General features: G+C 40.4%; 1 protein-coding gene across 2 annotated transcripts in view; it reads right to left on the bottom strand.

Moving 5' to 3' along the window:
• LOC137157352 (uncharacterized) overlaps window positions 1–12,301 on the bottom strand; it is a 57,449-nt gene extending 45,148 nt beyond the window's left edge. For both annotated transcript variants that reach the window (XR_010921085.1, XM_067554629.1), the window contains exon 1: window positions 12,208–12,301. Coding sequence is in view for 1 of the 2 variants with exons in the window: in XM_067554629.1 (XP_067410730.1) it covers window positions 12,208–12,243 (36 nt within the window). In the remaining variant the exon portion in view is untranslated. The remainder of the gene's footprint in view (window positions 1–12,207) is intronic.
• Between the last annotated feature and the right edge of the window lie 2,022 nt (window positions 12,302–14,323).

The raw sequence follows: 14,323 nt of genomic DNA, 5'->3' as shown, positions 1-14,323 counted from the left end.
ACTCCCACTGACTTCAACAAGGCAAGGATTTCACCTCACTTGTTCAAATTCCAATTTAAGTGGACAAATACCTTAGGCCTGATCTACACTTGCCGCAAAATTTGGCAGCAGTCAACGGGAGATATGCAAGCTGTGAAGAGTGGCTTGCGCATCTCCAATCGACTTCCTAAAATTCTAATTAGCGCAGCATCCCCGCTATGCTGTGCCGACAGGAAACGCCCTCCCGTAGATGCAGCATTAATCATTTTCCAGGGGGTGGATTTATTCAGTCGACTTCCAGATCGATTGAGCGGGTCTCCACTTCTGTTCAATCGATCCTGAAGAATCGATCTGGTGGCAACAAATTTGCCGCCATGAGTGAAGACATACGCTTAATGTACTTGCGCTGGTCTGACTCTGTGCATATAACTATGTTGTATGCATGTGTGTCAATTCCAGTCTGTGTGCATGCACTGGGGTATTTTCTCACTTAAATCGGGCATAGAAAAAAGAGTAACATTCATGCATGCAAAAATCCAGCTCTGCATTTTGTCTTGCCAATTACATTTCACTGGTGAAAGTCTTTAAACAAGGGAAACTCAGCCTCTAAGACATGAGAACAACATATTTTAATTTTCTTAATAATGCACAAAGACAAATGGTTGCAATAGAGAAGAAAATTCTTCTGCGAGTCATAAGTTTCAAAACATTAGTTACTAAGTTAGGTTGCTGCCATTTCATAAATTCCCCAGAGAGCACAAAATATAATGCTTGTTACAGTTCTTTTTAATAGCATGATGGATTCTAATGCCACTATTTTACTCCCATTGTAACTGTCAATGGGGGGAAATGTTTTAAAGACAAAAGAGGAAACAAAATAGCTTTTCAGTTGATGCAATCTGTCAAAATTATTTGTCAGAAATCTGTCTGGGTTGTTGAGGTTTTTGACAGCCACATGTTAGCATGCTATTTTACTTGCAAACAAGACTTGAGCAGCAGATCCTGACCTTTATGGCTTAGTATCGAAAGAGGCTTTTCTCTCATCATGCCATAATTTCTGTAATGCTCAGACGTTTTTATTTGTTTGGGGGGAGGTTGTTTTCTTATAAAGAAAACAGCTTTCCTCAAATTAACCACTAAATGTCACCAAGTCAGATTGCTTTACGCTGTCTAGCAGAATGTGACTGGTGCAGCTTGAAAAGAAAAATTAAACTTATTTATTATAGAAAATGCACATTATGGAATTAAATAATAATTAATAATATGCCTGTTATTACCAGGTTAAGGCTGCTTGTTCGCTTCATGTAAAAGTCACATCCTCTATTTGAAGAGGTTAGTGGTTAGTGAAGAGGTTAGTTGAAGTGGTTAGGGCCATAGCATAGGACTTGGGATAGCTGCATTCAAATCCTTGCTCTGCAACAGACTTCCTGGGTGACTTTGGACAAGTCACTTAGCCACTCTGTTCCTCTTCTATAAAAATGGGGTGATGATAATTCTTCTGTACCTCACAGGGATTTTGTGAGGATAAATACATTAAAAGATTGTGAAATGTTCTGTGATACATTACTGAAAAGTCCTATATAAGAGTTAGATATTTATTATTAATGTGTCTAAAGACTTTGGGTGATTTGAAAGTAAAAATCCACCCTCACAATTGAGGAAAGGGTGCAGGAACTCTTCAGGTGTCTAATACGCCTGCCTACAAATTGGAATGGTGGATAATATGCTTATATACTACTTGGGTATGGTGATAATGGATCTTTGTAATGGTGGTTTGTGTGGTCCCTTACTTTCTCTGGGCAGCTGGCATGGATAGCCCTGGATGACCTCTTGCAGAATTTTCCATCATTCTCCCCTCACCCTAGTGCAGCAGACAAAGGGCCTTAAATGCTATGGAAAGCTTTGAGCCAGCTCTCCACATCAGGATAAATTTTACTTGAATCTTTTCAGATCTTATATGGACAAGCTGAAGAGAAGAAGTTAAAGTCCCTTTACTTGAGTCATTTAAAATTAGATTGAACAAAGCAACAGAAAATATACACAACTATGGAACAGTCTGGGAATAAAATGAGTTAAATGACCTATAACTTTTTTCATCTCTAATCTGTAACAAATTCATTTAGTTATAAACAATGGATATTTTCGATGTACCCACAGGCAGAATGCAAAAGGATAACAGATTCTAGTTCCTCTTTGGTGACATTCCATGCAATGTCTGATGCTCAAGTCATTTCTATTCCACGTGCAATTCCATCTCGCCAGAACAGTATTTGAATCCTAACAAAAGTGAGGCAAACTGACTCAGAAAGTATCCAGAACTGTACATTATTTGCCATACCGACACCAGAGCAAAACACAGTGGGTTGTGCAACAATGAACCAGCTAATGAATGGGTTTAGTAGTCAAATGTGCGTGATCTCAATTAATTTACTACAAACAATGGGGATATCCACAGTAAGGTATCCTTTCGAGTTTATTTAGCTGAAAATCACAGCCAGCAATGCACCAAGCCACATCATTTTCAATGACAAACCAAATCCTGTTCTCCATATAAACAGGCCAAACTTTAATTCTAATCCAGGGAAAACAGGGTTTGTTATCCATGGAGATTTTGCCATTTTGGTTATAGGCTGAGGGCAATATTCCCCTTTTCACTTACACAAGGAAGAGGACCAAAACAAGTGACCACTGGCTGCAGGGGCCTCTCCAGAGCAGGGCAGCACTGACTCGGGGGACTTGTTCCCCACCCTTGGGACCAAACGTAAGCCTCTCTTTCTGGTGCTTCACAGGTCAGTACTTCAGGGAGGAAAAAAAGGGAGTGGCCAGGCAGATGAGGAGGAGGCAGGGAATGACTGCTCTCTGTACTGTTCCAAATTACACAACCCATGGATTTCGGAGGTGAAGTTTGATTGAGTGTCAGTGCTGCCTGAGACACAGTGGTGAGGTAATATCTTCTATTGGGCCAACTTCTGTAAGCGGTATTAATACCCAAGGAGGATTTCCTGCAACTGCATCTGTTCAAAAGCAGGGGATGCTGCCACCACTTGACAAGGGGAGAGGGAATAGCAAGATGGGTAACATTTCTAATTTTACTAATCAGAAACTAAAGTAGAACCTTACATCTGGATTATTTCCTGGATTCTCAAAATTTGCCGTTACAAGAGAAAAGAAAATCCCAATTTTAGAAAATGAAATAAATACAGGAAGGAAAAAATTTTGAGCACATCAGCCTAGTTCTTTATATCCATTTTCGTTCGTTTTAAGGTCTGGTGCTTCAAAACTGAATCTTAAATGAACAATAAAAGGGTCTGCTCTCATCTGGGAAAGCAGGATAAAGTGACTTTGAGGTAAAGCCTTTAGCAGATTTCCTGTTGACTCAATGCCTTCCAGCTATAGCACACAGGGTCTTCTGCAAAACAAGTTTAGTGAGCAAACTTAAAAATAAATGCCAAGATGTAGTGCAGTTATTGTCTTGTGATGAAATTTATCGTAGCAACATCTATGTTCCAGCCCATACCTTTGACAAAAGAATAGCTTGTTTCAGTGTGCTTTTTTTAAAGGAGCTGGCTTACTTTGTGGCAAAGATGCCTAGACATTACTAGCCCATTTTTAGCCATGGAGTCAGAGATATAATTTAAGTGAATTTATGGACAGATGACTAAATTCAGATCTGGTGTATAGAGGTTCAATTCCACTGTTATCTGTTAAGTTACACTCACTTATTCCTGGTCTCAACCTAGCACAGAGCATCCATCCCTTTGTCCCTATACATTCATTTCTGGGTTTTATGGGGAGGGGAGATTTGAAACCCATCCATTTCTGAGCTAGATTAATTTACATTAAATGTCAGTACAGATGATTAATGTGATATTCCTCGCTGGCAACACTATCTTCTGTGAACATTTGTGGAGATGGTCAAATGTTATTTTTTGAACAATGCCTCTGTTCCTCAAATAAATTGTCTAATAATATTTTGCATTATTTGACCAGCTCAGTAACTGGCTGAATAATATCTGTCAACATTTATTGATAGAAGATATTCATCTAAATATATTCTGCTCCCAGTGGAGTCCCTGAAAGCTTTGCCACTGGCGTCAATAGGAGGAAGAACAGGCCCAGGGATATATTATTATTATTTATTCCTTTAGTGGCATAAAGATTCATGGTACTTAATAGACAACAATACACAGGGCCAGATTTTCAAAGGTGTTTAGGCACCTTAAGATGAAAATAGGTGCCTAGTGGGATCAATGAGACTTAGGCACCTAATCTCCATATGCGCTTTTGTAAATGCATGCATCTTTTGGCACATCCATTCCATTGTAAATCAAGCCCACCGTCCCTACTCTGAGAAGCTTACAGTCTAAAGCCCTAATCCTACAAACATGTAAGCATATGAGTAGCTTGACTCATGCAAGCAGTTCCATTCAAGAAAACCTTACGCATGTGAGTAGTCACGTTAAGTAATTGCATAAGCATGTGCAGGATCAGCACCTAATTAGCCCCTATACTAGAAAAAGGGCCCCTTTGCCATCACATCAGCTGGGGTTGATTACAATTGACCGCTTGCCCAGACAGAGCCAAACCATTTTCATCTCCCAGAAAACATGATGGACACCTGCTGAAACAACAATTCAGCAAGGGCCAGGAAAGAACATTCTGGACTCCTTTTTGTCACCACTGGGTCATTTTCTTGGTATAAACAGAACCTTATAAATCCATAAAGGTCCATGGAAGCCCTAGGATGATAGATCCCTTACTGATTTTGCTCTGTGCTTGTACCTACTGTTATATTTGCTTGCCCTACTATTTGCATGTGTATGTTATACACACACACACCACTCAATTTATTTGTTTAAGCTTTTGCATATTTATTTTGCATATTAAGGCCAAAATCTGAACATGAGGGAGAGACAGTTTCATTGCTTTTTCCAATGAAGAGCTTCTAGGAAAACTGCATGGCAAAGAATCAGATAAACAACAATGACACAGCCTCTGACTGCAGCATGCTCACAAGGCCCAGAAAGAAGGATGTTTTTTTAAAACCCTGGTTGCAAGGGAGCGTATGCCACTTCATCAGAGCTGACAGTGTTTGGTTGGTTATTACACAGCCTCAGCATTACTGTTGTACTCAAGAGCAAGAACCAGAGAGAAGCTCTTTGCAGCATCATAAGAAATACACTGAGGTTTCACAGACTCTAACTTCACACAATCTGATTCACGTTTGAGATGGCTTGAAAAATGGCCGGGCAATGGGAGGCAGGGAAGGGGATGCCTCAAAGCTTTTGAAAAAAACACTGCATTTGGATGTGCAGAACCCCAGACAACCCCGCTTTGTACTCGGATTAAACTGGCTTCCCTTAAAAATTGTTCCACTTCATGGAAGGTGAGAAAGAGAACAGTGAGGAAGCTCAGGGCGCATTCCCCCAAGGGCAAGTAGAGACCAGATATCACCACATTAATGGTCAGCTTACTTTACTGCGCATGTCCATTAAGCGTCAGTCCATTAACTCTTGAGTGATTAGGCCAACACGGAGGTTTTAGGACATGCTCTCCAGGAGCACTGAGGAGTAATTTTTACACTTATATCTTCAAATGGAGACTTACTCTGGCCTCTGAATGGAGTAACTCCTCTCTTTTGCAATTCCCCTCCCATCCCCCAAAACATCAGTTCAATTGCTTACAAAAAGAAAGGCATATGAGCCATAAGCAAATCTGAGCACTGGTGTCAGCAACTGAAAATCCATGGACTTGACTAGAGTCACACTGGCTTACACAAAGCTTAAAATTAGACAGGATATATCAATTGCCTTTGATTTCGCCTTGATTAATTACTCTCCAGTTGTTTCTCAAGTGTCTGCCCCTAAAGGCAGAGTTTATTTCTAAATGTCCTGTGGCTGTAAACCTTTGTGGTAAGGTTCCCATAGAATTTTTAGTGCTGAGCAATTCATTAATTTTATGTTCACGCTGGCACACCACAACAGTCACAGTGACAGCCTGCTGTGGGATCAGCTACACTCTCTTTATTCCTATAGCCAGTGCCCTGATTTAAAAGACAACTGCATCCCCTTGGCTCAGGGCACCAAAATGCATGGGTGAAGTTGGGATTAACCAAATAGATGTAGATGGTCTTTAAACGAGACATTGAGGTGGAATTTTCAAAAAACACACTCAGCAATAGCTTAACTGCTCCCACTGAATCTATATTATAAAATGTTGGGATTGTCACTCTGTCTGTGGGTCACTCTTGAAGCCTGGAATGCCTGAGGCAGTGGGAAGCAATGGAAACAGTTACAAATGTGGTTGAGAGCATTTTTTGTTTAGAATATCAACAGGTTCAAGCATCACTGGAATTCATGGTCTGTTACCATCCCACGTTTAGGTTCTCAATCCTTTTTGGCATTTTTTTGGGTACCCTTTACTAATTATACCCAAGCAACATCATGGGCTTTTAGCTAGTTCGAAGGTAAAACTCCCATTGATTTTAATGGGCGTGGAGTTAAGCCAATGCTGAGCACTTTTGAAAGTCCCACCATACAGCGGTAGGTGTCCTCAGTTTCTCTCTATGTTGTTTGTTTGTACAGCACGCAGCACAAGGGGCTTCAGTCAAAATGGGTCCCTAAGCACTACTGCAATAGAAATAGTATGAAAAGAAGTATGCGTCCTGCATCTTTTAAAGGATACTGTATGGTTTCAAAACAATGCATAGCAGATGTAAACAAACTTACTTTTAATTTTCTCTGTGTAGTTGCATAGGTCCCAGGTGCAACTTTAAATATTTACTACTTAATGGATTGAAAAAAATATTATGGAAAGTGGTTGATATTTCACAACATCAGTTCATTACTGAAGTAATAGTGCCCTACATCTTTTAATTAGAGCAATTAAAATAACCCACAGAGAGAAGAACTATAGAGAATCATCATATTTGCTTATTAACATGTTAGTCCAATTAGTCCAGTGATGAAACAATATTACCAGGCTATTATGCAGCGACATCTAATTATTGTGGAGAAGTTTATGAGTATTTCTGTTTGTATTTTTGTGTGCAATCACATCTCATTCCATCATATCTTGTTAAAGCAAGGACACACATCAGAGAAGAATCTGGTTGCTAGGTGCCAGACTTCTTAAAGGCTGATCAAACCAAACCAGGTGTTTATCTTAACTGGAATTTAAGGGTGTGTTATTGGAGCATATTAGTTAACACATTCTAATTAACATGCTTCTACAGTGTACCATATACAAGGCAATGTAGACTTTCATATGTGATAAGCTGGTCGATTGAAGTCTAGGCTATAACTGAACCATAGTCAACACTCTCTTGTCTCCATGAGTTTTAGAGCAAGTTAGAATGTGCTACCCAATTTGTTCTAATAACTTACCTTTAAATCCTAGTCAAGACAAGACCCAAGGAGTTATGGTATCAATTGGTCTATGGCTATTGACAAATTTGGGGGCTAGTTCTTAGTTTTGGCCTTGTCAGTTTCTCCTCTCAAATACCTCTTTTTACTGACAATAAGACTCGATTGTATCTCTACGACAGTGGTTCTCAACCAGAAGTATCTGTACCCATTGGTGTACGCAGAAGTCTTCCAAGTGGTACATCAACTCATCTAGATATTTGCCTAGTTTACAACAGGCTACATGAAAAGCACTAGCTAAGTCAGTACAAACTAAAGTTTCATACAGACAATGACTTGTTTATACTGCTCTATATACTACACGCTGAAATGTAAGTACAATATTTATATTCAAAATTGATTTATTTTATAAGTCTGTGGTAAAAATGAGAAAATAAGCAACTTTTCAGTAACAGTGTGTAGTGACACTGTTGTATTCTTTATGTCTGATTTTGTAAGCAAGTACTTTTTAAATGAGGTACACAAGACAAATCAGACTCCTGAAAAGGGTACAGTAGTCTGGAAAGATTGAGAGCCACTGTTCTACAATATACCAACACAGTGACACCCCTCCTTACCCTTAGGCAAGTGTTTTGACAAAGTTATGCCACTGATTTTCCAGAGTCAATGTAATTCCAGGCATGGGGTGGTCCTTCTTCAAAGATCTTCTGTTATTTTACCAATATTCCCAGTCAAATCACCAAATTGCAGGTGAGAAGAAAGATGGGAAAGAATTTTTGACCATCCAATCATTCTGGATGATGCATTCACGGGATTTGGTTTATTAACTGAAAATCATCTTAAATAAAATTTTTCTCTCATTTATTATTTCAGAAAAGGAGATGGGATTTTTCTCTTTGCTAGTCTGTTTCTGCATTTCAAGCACGTTTCCCAGAACATTGTCCCAAATGATTACGCATATTAGTTATGCTTTTACTGCTTCCCTGCAAGTAAACTAGAGATATACATGAAGTGTAGTAGTATAAGCTTTCTCAGGGTCATTTCCCTAGGGTTATCTGGTTTCTGCTATTTGGCCCTTTCCTAATTTTAGACGTCCTGCATGTCCCTTCTAAGAGACCTGTGCTATGCTACTGGGTTCCAAATTTCAGGACCTTGTACAGTACTGTGGACAAAACACTGTCCATGAACAACAAATCCCTTGAGAAGACTCCAAAGGGCTCAGTGACAGGAGGCTTCACTCAAGAATTCCAGCACATATTCATCTGTATTTTCATCTCTAGCTTGCCCAGAGGCTTTCTTCAATACCTTATTCTTTGTGTGATGGGCTCCTTCATGTTGGATAACAGGTGCATGGAAATGCAACACTCACAATTATTCTTCCTTTGATCCTTTTCTGCTCAAGAACTCCAACATCATTATGTTTTAAGTGAGAGAAAAGGAGGTTAAGGGTGGGCCATGTGACAAACCATTTCCAAGTACATTTGTTCTCATGTCTGCAAATGGTTTGGTGTTTACATGCAGATGGAAATCCAAAATATTTCACAGTGAAACAGCAACTGTCATCCAACAATCTCAAAGTGCCTTGAAAACATTAATAAAACTGAACAACACCATTGGGGGCAGAAAAACTGTTCTCTCTCTCAAACCCTATGCTATGTTTGACGTTTGGTAAAAGTTAAACTGTACGGAGTTGGCACTGCTGCATCGCCATCTCTGGTCATGTAGTAGGCCATCAGAAGTCCTAACTGGGCAGGATGTCAACAGAATGCTGAATGGGATTCTAGTGAAAATAGTCCATCTTTTGAGCTACAAGAACTACTCCAGAGGCCAGGTTCATGGGCATTAATATGCACATCATAAGATATGAATCCATTTGGCCTTATTTCAATGACATTGATCCATTGCTAAGCATACAGTGAAAACCTGCCTTAAGCAATCTTGCAAAAGACCAGCAAAAAAACCACACATGCACTCAGTCACGTAAGAGAAATGGCCTTTAACTAAAGATTAAATAAATATTGTGGTGGGGAAGCCTTGGACATATGGTACTTTAAAGTGGTAGATTAAAGCAAAACAGGGTATAAAGGCAGTAGGGGAGTATTTGACCTATAACCATACCACCTAGCACTGTGATCCTATCTGCTCTTACAAGACAGGTAGAGTGAACACTTAGATGAGAGGCCTCAAGGGAGATTTAGGGCCAGATTTTCAAACAGGTGTACGTAAAATGCTTGTACATTTCTGAAGGCTTGTTTTAGGCATGCAAATACCTCAGTGCATGGACAAATTGGGATTTATGCACTTGCATCACCATATGTGCATACAAACCCTGACTTGTATTAAGCATCAGGATATTTGCATATCAACGCTTTGCCCCGCATTATATGCTGAAAGAAATGGTGTTAATGATTCACTACTCTGGCTTCTCAGGGAATGTCTACACACCAGAGCAACCTCCCAACCCCGGTTGACACTCAGGTTAACAGGGCTCACACGAGTGCTCTAAAAACAGTTAGATAGACAGTGCTTTGAAGTTGCGGTTCACACTGGAGCCCACCCCGCTCTTTATGCTTCAGAGCCCAAACTCCAGCCCAAGCTGCAACTTCAAAGTCCCTCTATACACAGCTAATGTGAGCCCTGCTTGCCCAAATCTATTGATCCGGGCTGGAGGGCTCGCTCCCACCTGCTCCATAATGCTTTGTGGATATACAGTGCTCTGCAACAACGCAGAGACGGTAGACAGTGGAGAGAGAACATTGCTAAGATTTGATTTGTGCCTTCTCAACATCATTGTCAAAACTTTTCCAGATGAAGCCTGTAGTGTCAGCATGCTGTTATGCCAGACGTGACATGCAATTTAACTAGAACTGAGGTGTTATTTCTGAGTGCTTGTCTACACTTAAAACACTACAGTTGCACAGCGGTGCTGCGGTAGCACTTCAGGGTAGCCACTACCTACGCTGACAGGAGGGATTCTCTCATCGGGGTAGGTGAGCCACATCCTGGAGAGGCAGTAACTAGGTCAATGGAAGAATTCTTCCATCAACCTAGCGCTGTCCACACAGGGACTTAGGTTGGCTTAACTACACCACTCAGGGGTGTGGACTTTTCACACCCCTGACCGACATAGTTAAGCTGACCTAATTTTCTAGTGTCGATCAGGCCTCAGTGTGCAACAACAGACATCTGCAAAACAGAATAGCTCAGCCTTTGTTTGACCAAGTACACTTTCCTCTGCAAAAGCTTTGAAGACCAGACTCTGCTCTCAGTGATGCTACAAATCTGCTTTAGATATCTGCTTTACATCCACGGATACCCGCGGACCATATTTGCAGCTCGCGGATGGATGCGGATCCAAATTTTATATCTAGAGCCCTGCAAATCTGTGGATATCCACTTTCCATCCACAGACCATGTTTGCAGATCACAGCTTGGCTGCGGATACACATTTTGTATCCACGTGGGGCTCTAATGATGTTATGTGGGTGTAACGAAGGGCAGAATTTAGTCCTCTGTCTCGCGTTCTCCCCCATGAGCCAAATGAGCAATACAGGAATCTTCACTCCATTCTGCCTAATGCAGGTTGTTTGGTTTTTACTAAGGGCAGGTCTACACTGCCGGCAAAATTCGGTGGCAGTCAATGGGCGTTACACAAACTACACAGAGTAGCTTGCATAACTGCCGTCGACTTCATTACTTCCCTTTCGCGCACTGTCTCCACGGTGCTTTGCCGACGGGAAATGTGTTCCCGTCAATGCAGCGCTACACTTTTTTTGGAGGTGGTTTTAATAGATCGACTTCTGGATCAATTGAGCATGTCTTCACGGCCGTTCAGTCGATCCGGAAAAATCGATCTGACGGTGGCATATTTGCCACCATCAGTGTGTACATAGCTCATGTTTCCCCGTGAAAGATAAAATAGCATCACAAATAGGGCTCAATTCTCCCTAGCATCCAAGCTCTGCTTGGTGCTATGGAGATGGGGGGGAAACAGGGCCATTGGGGAGCTGTTTGCAACTTTCTGATTCAGTGTTGGCTCAGGCTCAGCCTAGGGGCTACTCACTCTAACTTATGCCAGGGGTGGGTTGGTATAGCTCCACTCTGACATGCCACTGACACAGCCATCCCTTCCCCCAGCAACATGCTCTTTAAACCAGGAAACCCCCATCAGGATACACCGTAATTGTCCTCTCCACAAGGGGAATTTTCCACTGGCCATTTATGGCCTGGATCTGAATCTGAGCTTGATCCAATTAAGGAGGCAAGTTCTTGTGACTATTACATGACTTTCTGAATCTGATATTATATCTGGCAGACACCCTAGGATAATTCATATCTGGTGTAAGTGATGAAACCTCATTGGCTTTGGTGGCGTTGCAGCCACTTTACAAATTTGTAATTCAGGGAGCTTATCTGCTTTCAACAGAAACCGTTTTGATTCATATGTTCCACTTAACAGGTAGATGGTCTTTAATGCAAATAATGTACAGGTTCTATATGAACAAGGTATCCGCTTAAGAAATGATTTGGTAGAGAATCTTTCTCTGGTTGCACCAGAGTTCATTACATTTAATAGCTACTTTTTATAACAATAGAAAGTTGCTTATTTACCTCTCCAGATTAAAGAAGCAGAGTTCCTGTGACAGGTGTTACATACTTACTACCCCTACTGCGTACAGTCACTAGTATCACATATTAAGCAGTAAAAGTTCGTATAACATACTAAGCAATGAAGCTAAACTGTCCTACTGCAAATTCCCTGCCAGCACAATACAAAGTTGTTCTCGGTTTTTACGAGGCTCTCTCTTCGGTTATGCACAACAAATGCAACTTTTACATAAACAATAACAATTTCTGCCTTTACCTGTGGAACAGTGTCTTCAGTTGTTGTATTATCCATGGCTGTGAAACTTCTAGTTGTTTCATCAGTACCCCGTTGGGTTATATGCGATAGTTTATTCATGAAGCACACTTGCTTTTCAGCAGCACAGCTCTCTCGCTCTCTCAATCTTGCAAAGAGTGTTGTTTATTAACTATTACTTCCTTGTACGCTGAGACCTCATAGAAACAAGCATGGTAGAGTGCTTCCTTATGGCAAGCCCGCCCTGTGAAAAAAGAAAAAATAGAAGTTAATTGTTTGCTTTCTCTTGGACTGATATTTATCTTTTAGTTACTTCCTGAAATCAGCGAATTGTAATCTATTATTAGACATGGATTCCATGTGAACACAAAGCATGTACGTTGCTAAGACAATGTTCAGAACGAATATAATAAAATCTGCTGGAGGAATTGCAAAGGTTATTACAACCAGGACTGAACTTCCATAGGTTTGGTTCTGTAGACACCAAGCAACCTTAAGTGTATGTGTTCAAACTGCAACTTGACTATGTGCATATTGAACCAGGGCACAAATGCATCTTCAGGGTACATCTACACTGCAGCTGGAGCTGTAATTTCCAGTTCGGGTAGACATGTATGCACTATCTTAGATCGAGGGCAGAAAACCTATGGTCCCTGACTCTGAGATGGATGACTGCAGACCTTAGAAGCCCTGACATCTCCAATCCCAGAGCAATCCTCCTGGTCAGCTGACCCAGAGCTGCAGACCCTGAAATCCTCGTTTCCCCAGGTTCCCATGAGGCAGACTGTCTTCCTGGATCCCAGATCCTCCTCATGCTTTTGAAACCTATGTTGGTCCCACTGGAAGTTTGTCAAAATCATACCATCACCATAAACATTTTAATTTCAACAAATTGGCAATTTCTGAGAAAAACAGTATTTTATCACAAATTTTCTGAACAGCTCTAACAAAAAAAAAACTTCCTCATTGCTGTGAAGCTTGATGTCCATACAACACTTTGAAATCCTTGGATTAAAGATATAATAGAGGTGCAAATAAATGTTGCTAAAAACAATTTCCTAATTTAAACAGAAACATGCATAGGGCTTTGTTTTAGTAAGGTTGTTAACTTGACATGGGCTGCTGACTCAGTAGTTCTGGCAAGCACTGCTCTGTTGAAAGTTTAATAAAAGATAGTCTTTCTTTGCAAACACTTTTGACCCATGCCGCTCTTATATCCAGAGTGATAGGGTAAAGGCTGTCTATTATTTTAAAAAGTGATAGTTTGGACAATATATTCACACATTTTTATGGAATTTGTTAGATCATTTTGATACAATCAATCAATCAAAAAAAAAACATATTATCTATAAAATTAAATATCTACACATTGGCTGATTCCCCTTTAGAATCCTTCCAGTTCTTCAAGAGCATCTATTTTCTTTTTGAATAAAGGAATCCCATGAAACTTTGTCTATAATCTGATTATAGTACTGCATAACATTTTAATATTGCACAATTATGGATTTATTTTATAAACATTCAGCAGAAACATTAGACATGTTCCCTCTACCGTCTGCAGAACAGCACTTTTTGCAAGGTTCATAATATGTGAGAAAGCAATTAATCAGAATGGAGCTCAATTGCTACTTTTAGAGCAAACATTTTCAATTAATCTGAAGTCGCTAATTACACCTTCCTTTAATAACTGCTCATGTGATTTTTTTTTCCAAGGTCTTATGTTAATTGACTCAAACATATGCCAGGATTGTGGGTTTCAGCAAACACATGGAAACAGTCTGGATTTAAATAAACTCCTCTTCCAATCTCTCTAATGAGCAAGAGCATCATGAAGAGGTGGGACTTGAATCTACATGGCAGGACAACACCACTTTTGAAGTTCGGAGTGCAGGGTCTGACTGTAGGAATGACAGGTAGACGGGGTAAATTGATTCTGTAGGAAAAGTAAGACTCCACTGTTCACGATGGGGGAAATTCAGAGAGTCATCTCAAAGGCACTGCATCACTAAACACAGATTAGCTTGGACTTAAATGATGCTTAGAAATTGTGCTGGCTTTCTGCAAGCAGGAGAAAGGGGAATTTTACCTGATATGTAGTGCATCACTTTCACTTCCCTCA

The sequence above is a fragment of the Emydura macquarii genome, unplaced genomic scaffold (assembly GCF_026122565.2).
Source record: "Emydura macquarii macquarii isolate MOO-44397 ecotype Brisbane River unplaced genomic scaffold, CSIRO-AGI_Emac_v2 contig_1483, whole genome shotgun sequence".
NCBI lineage: Eukaryota > Metazoa > Chordata > Testudines > Chelidae > Emydura > Emydura macquarii.
The sequence above is the reverse complement of the archived record's forward strand: the minus strand, read 5'-3'. Positions and strand labels throughout refer to the sequence as shown.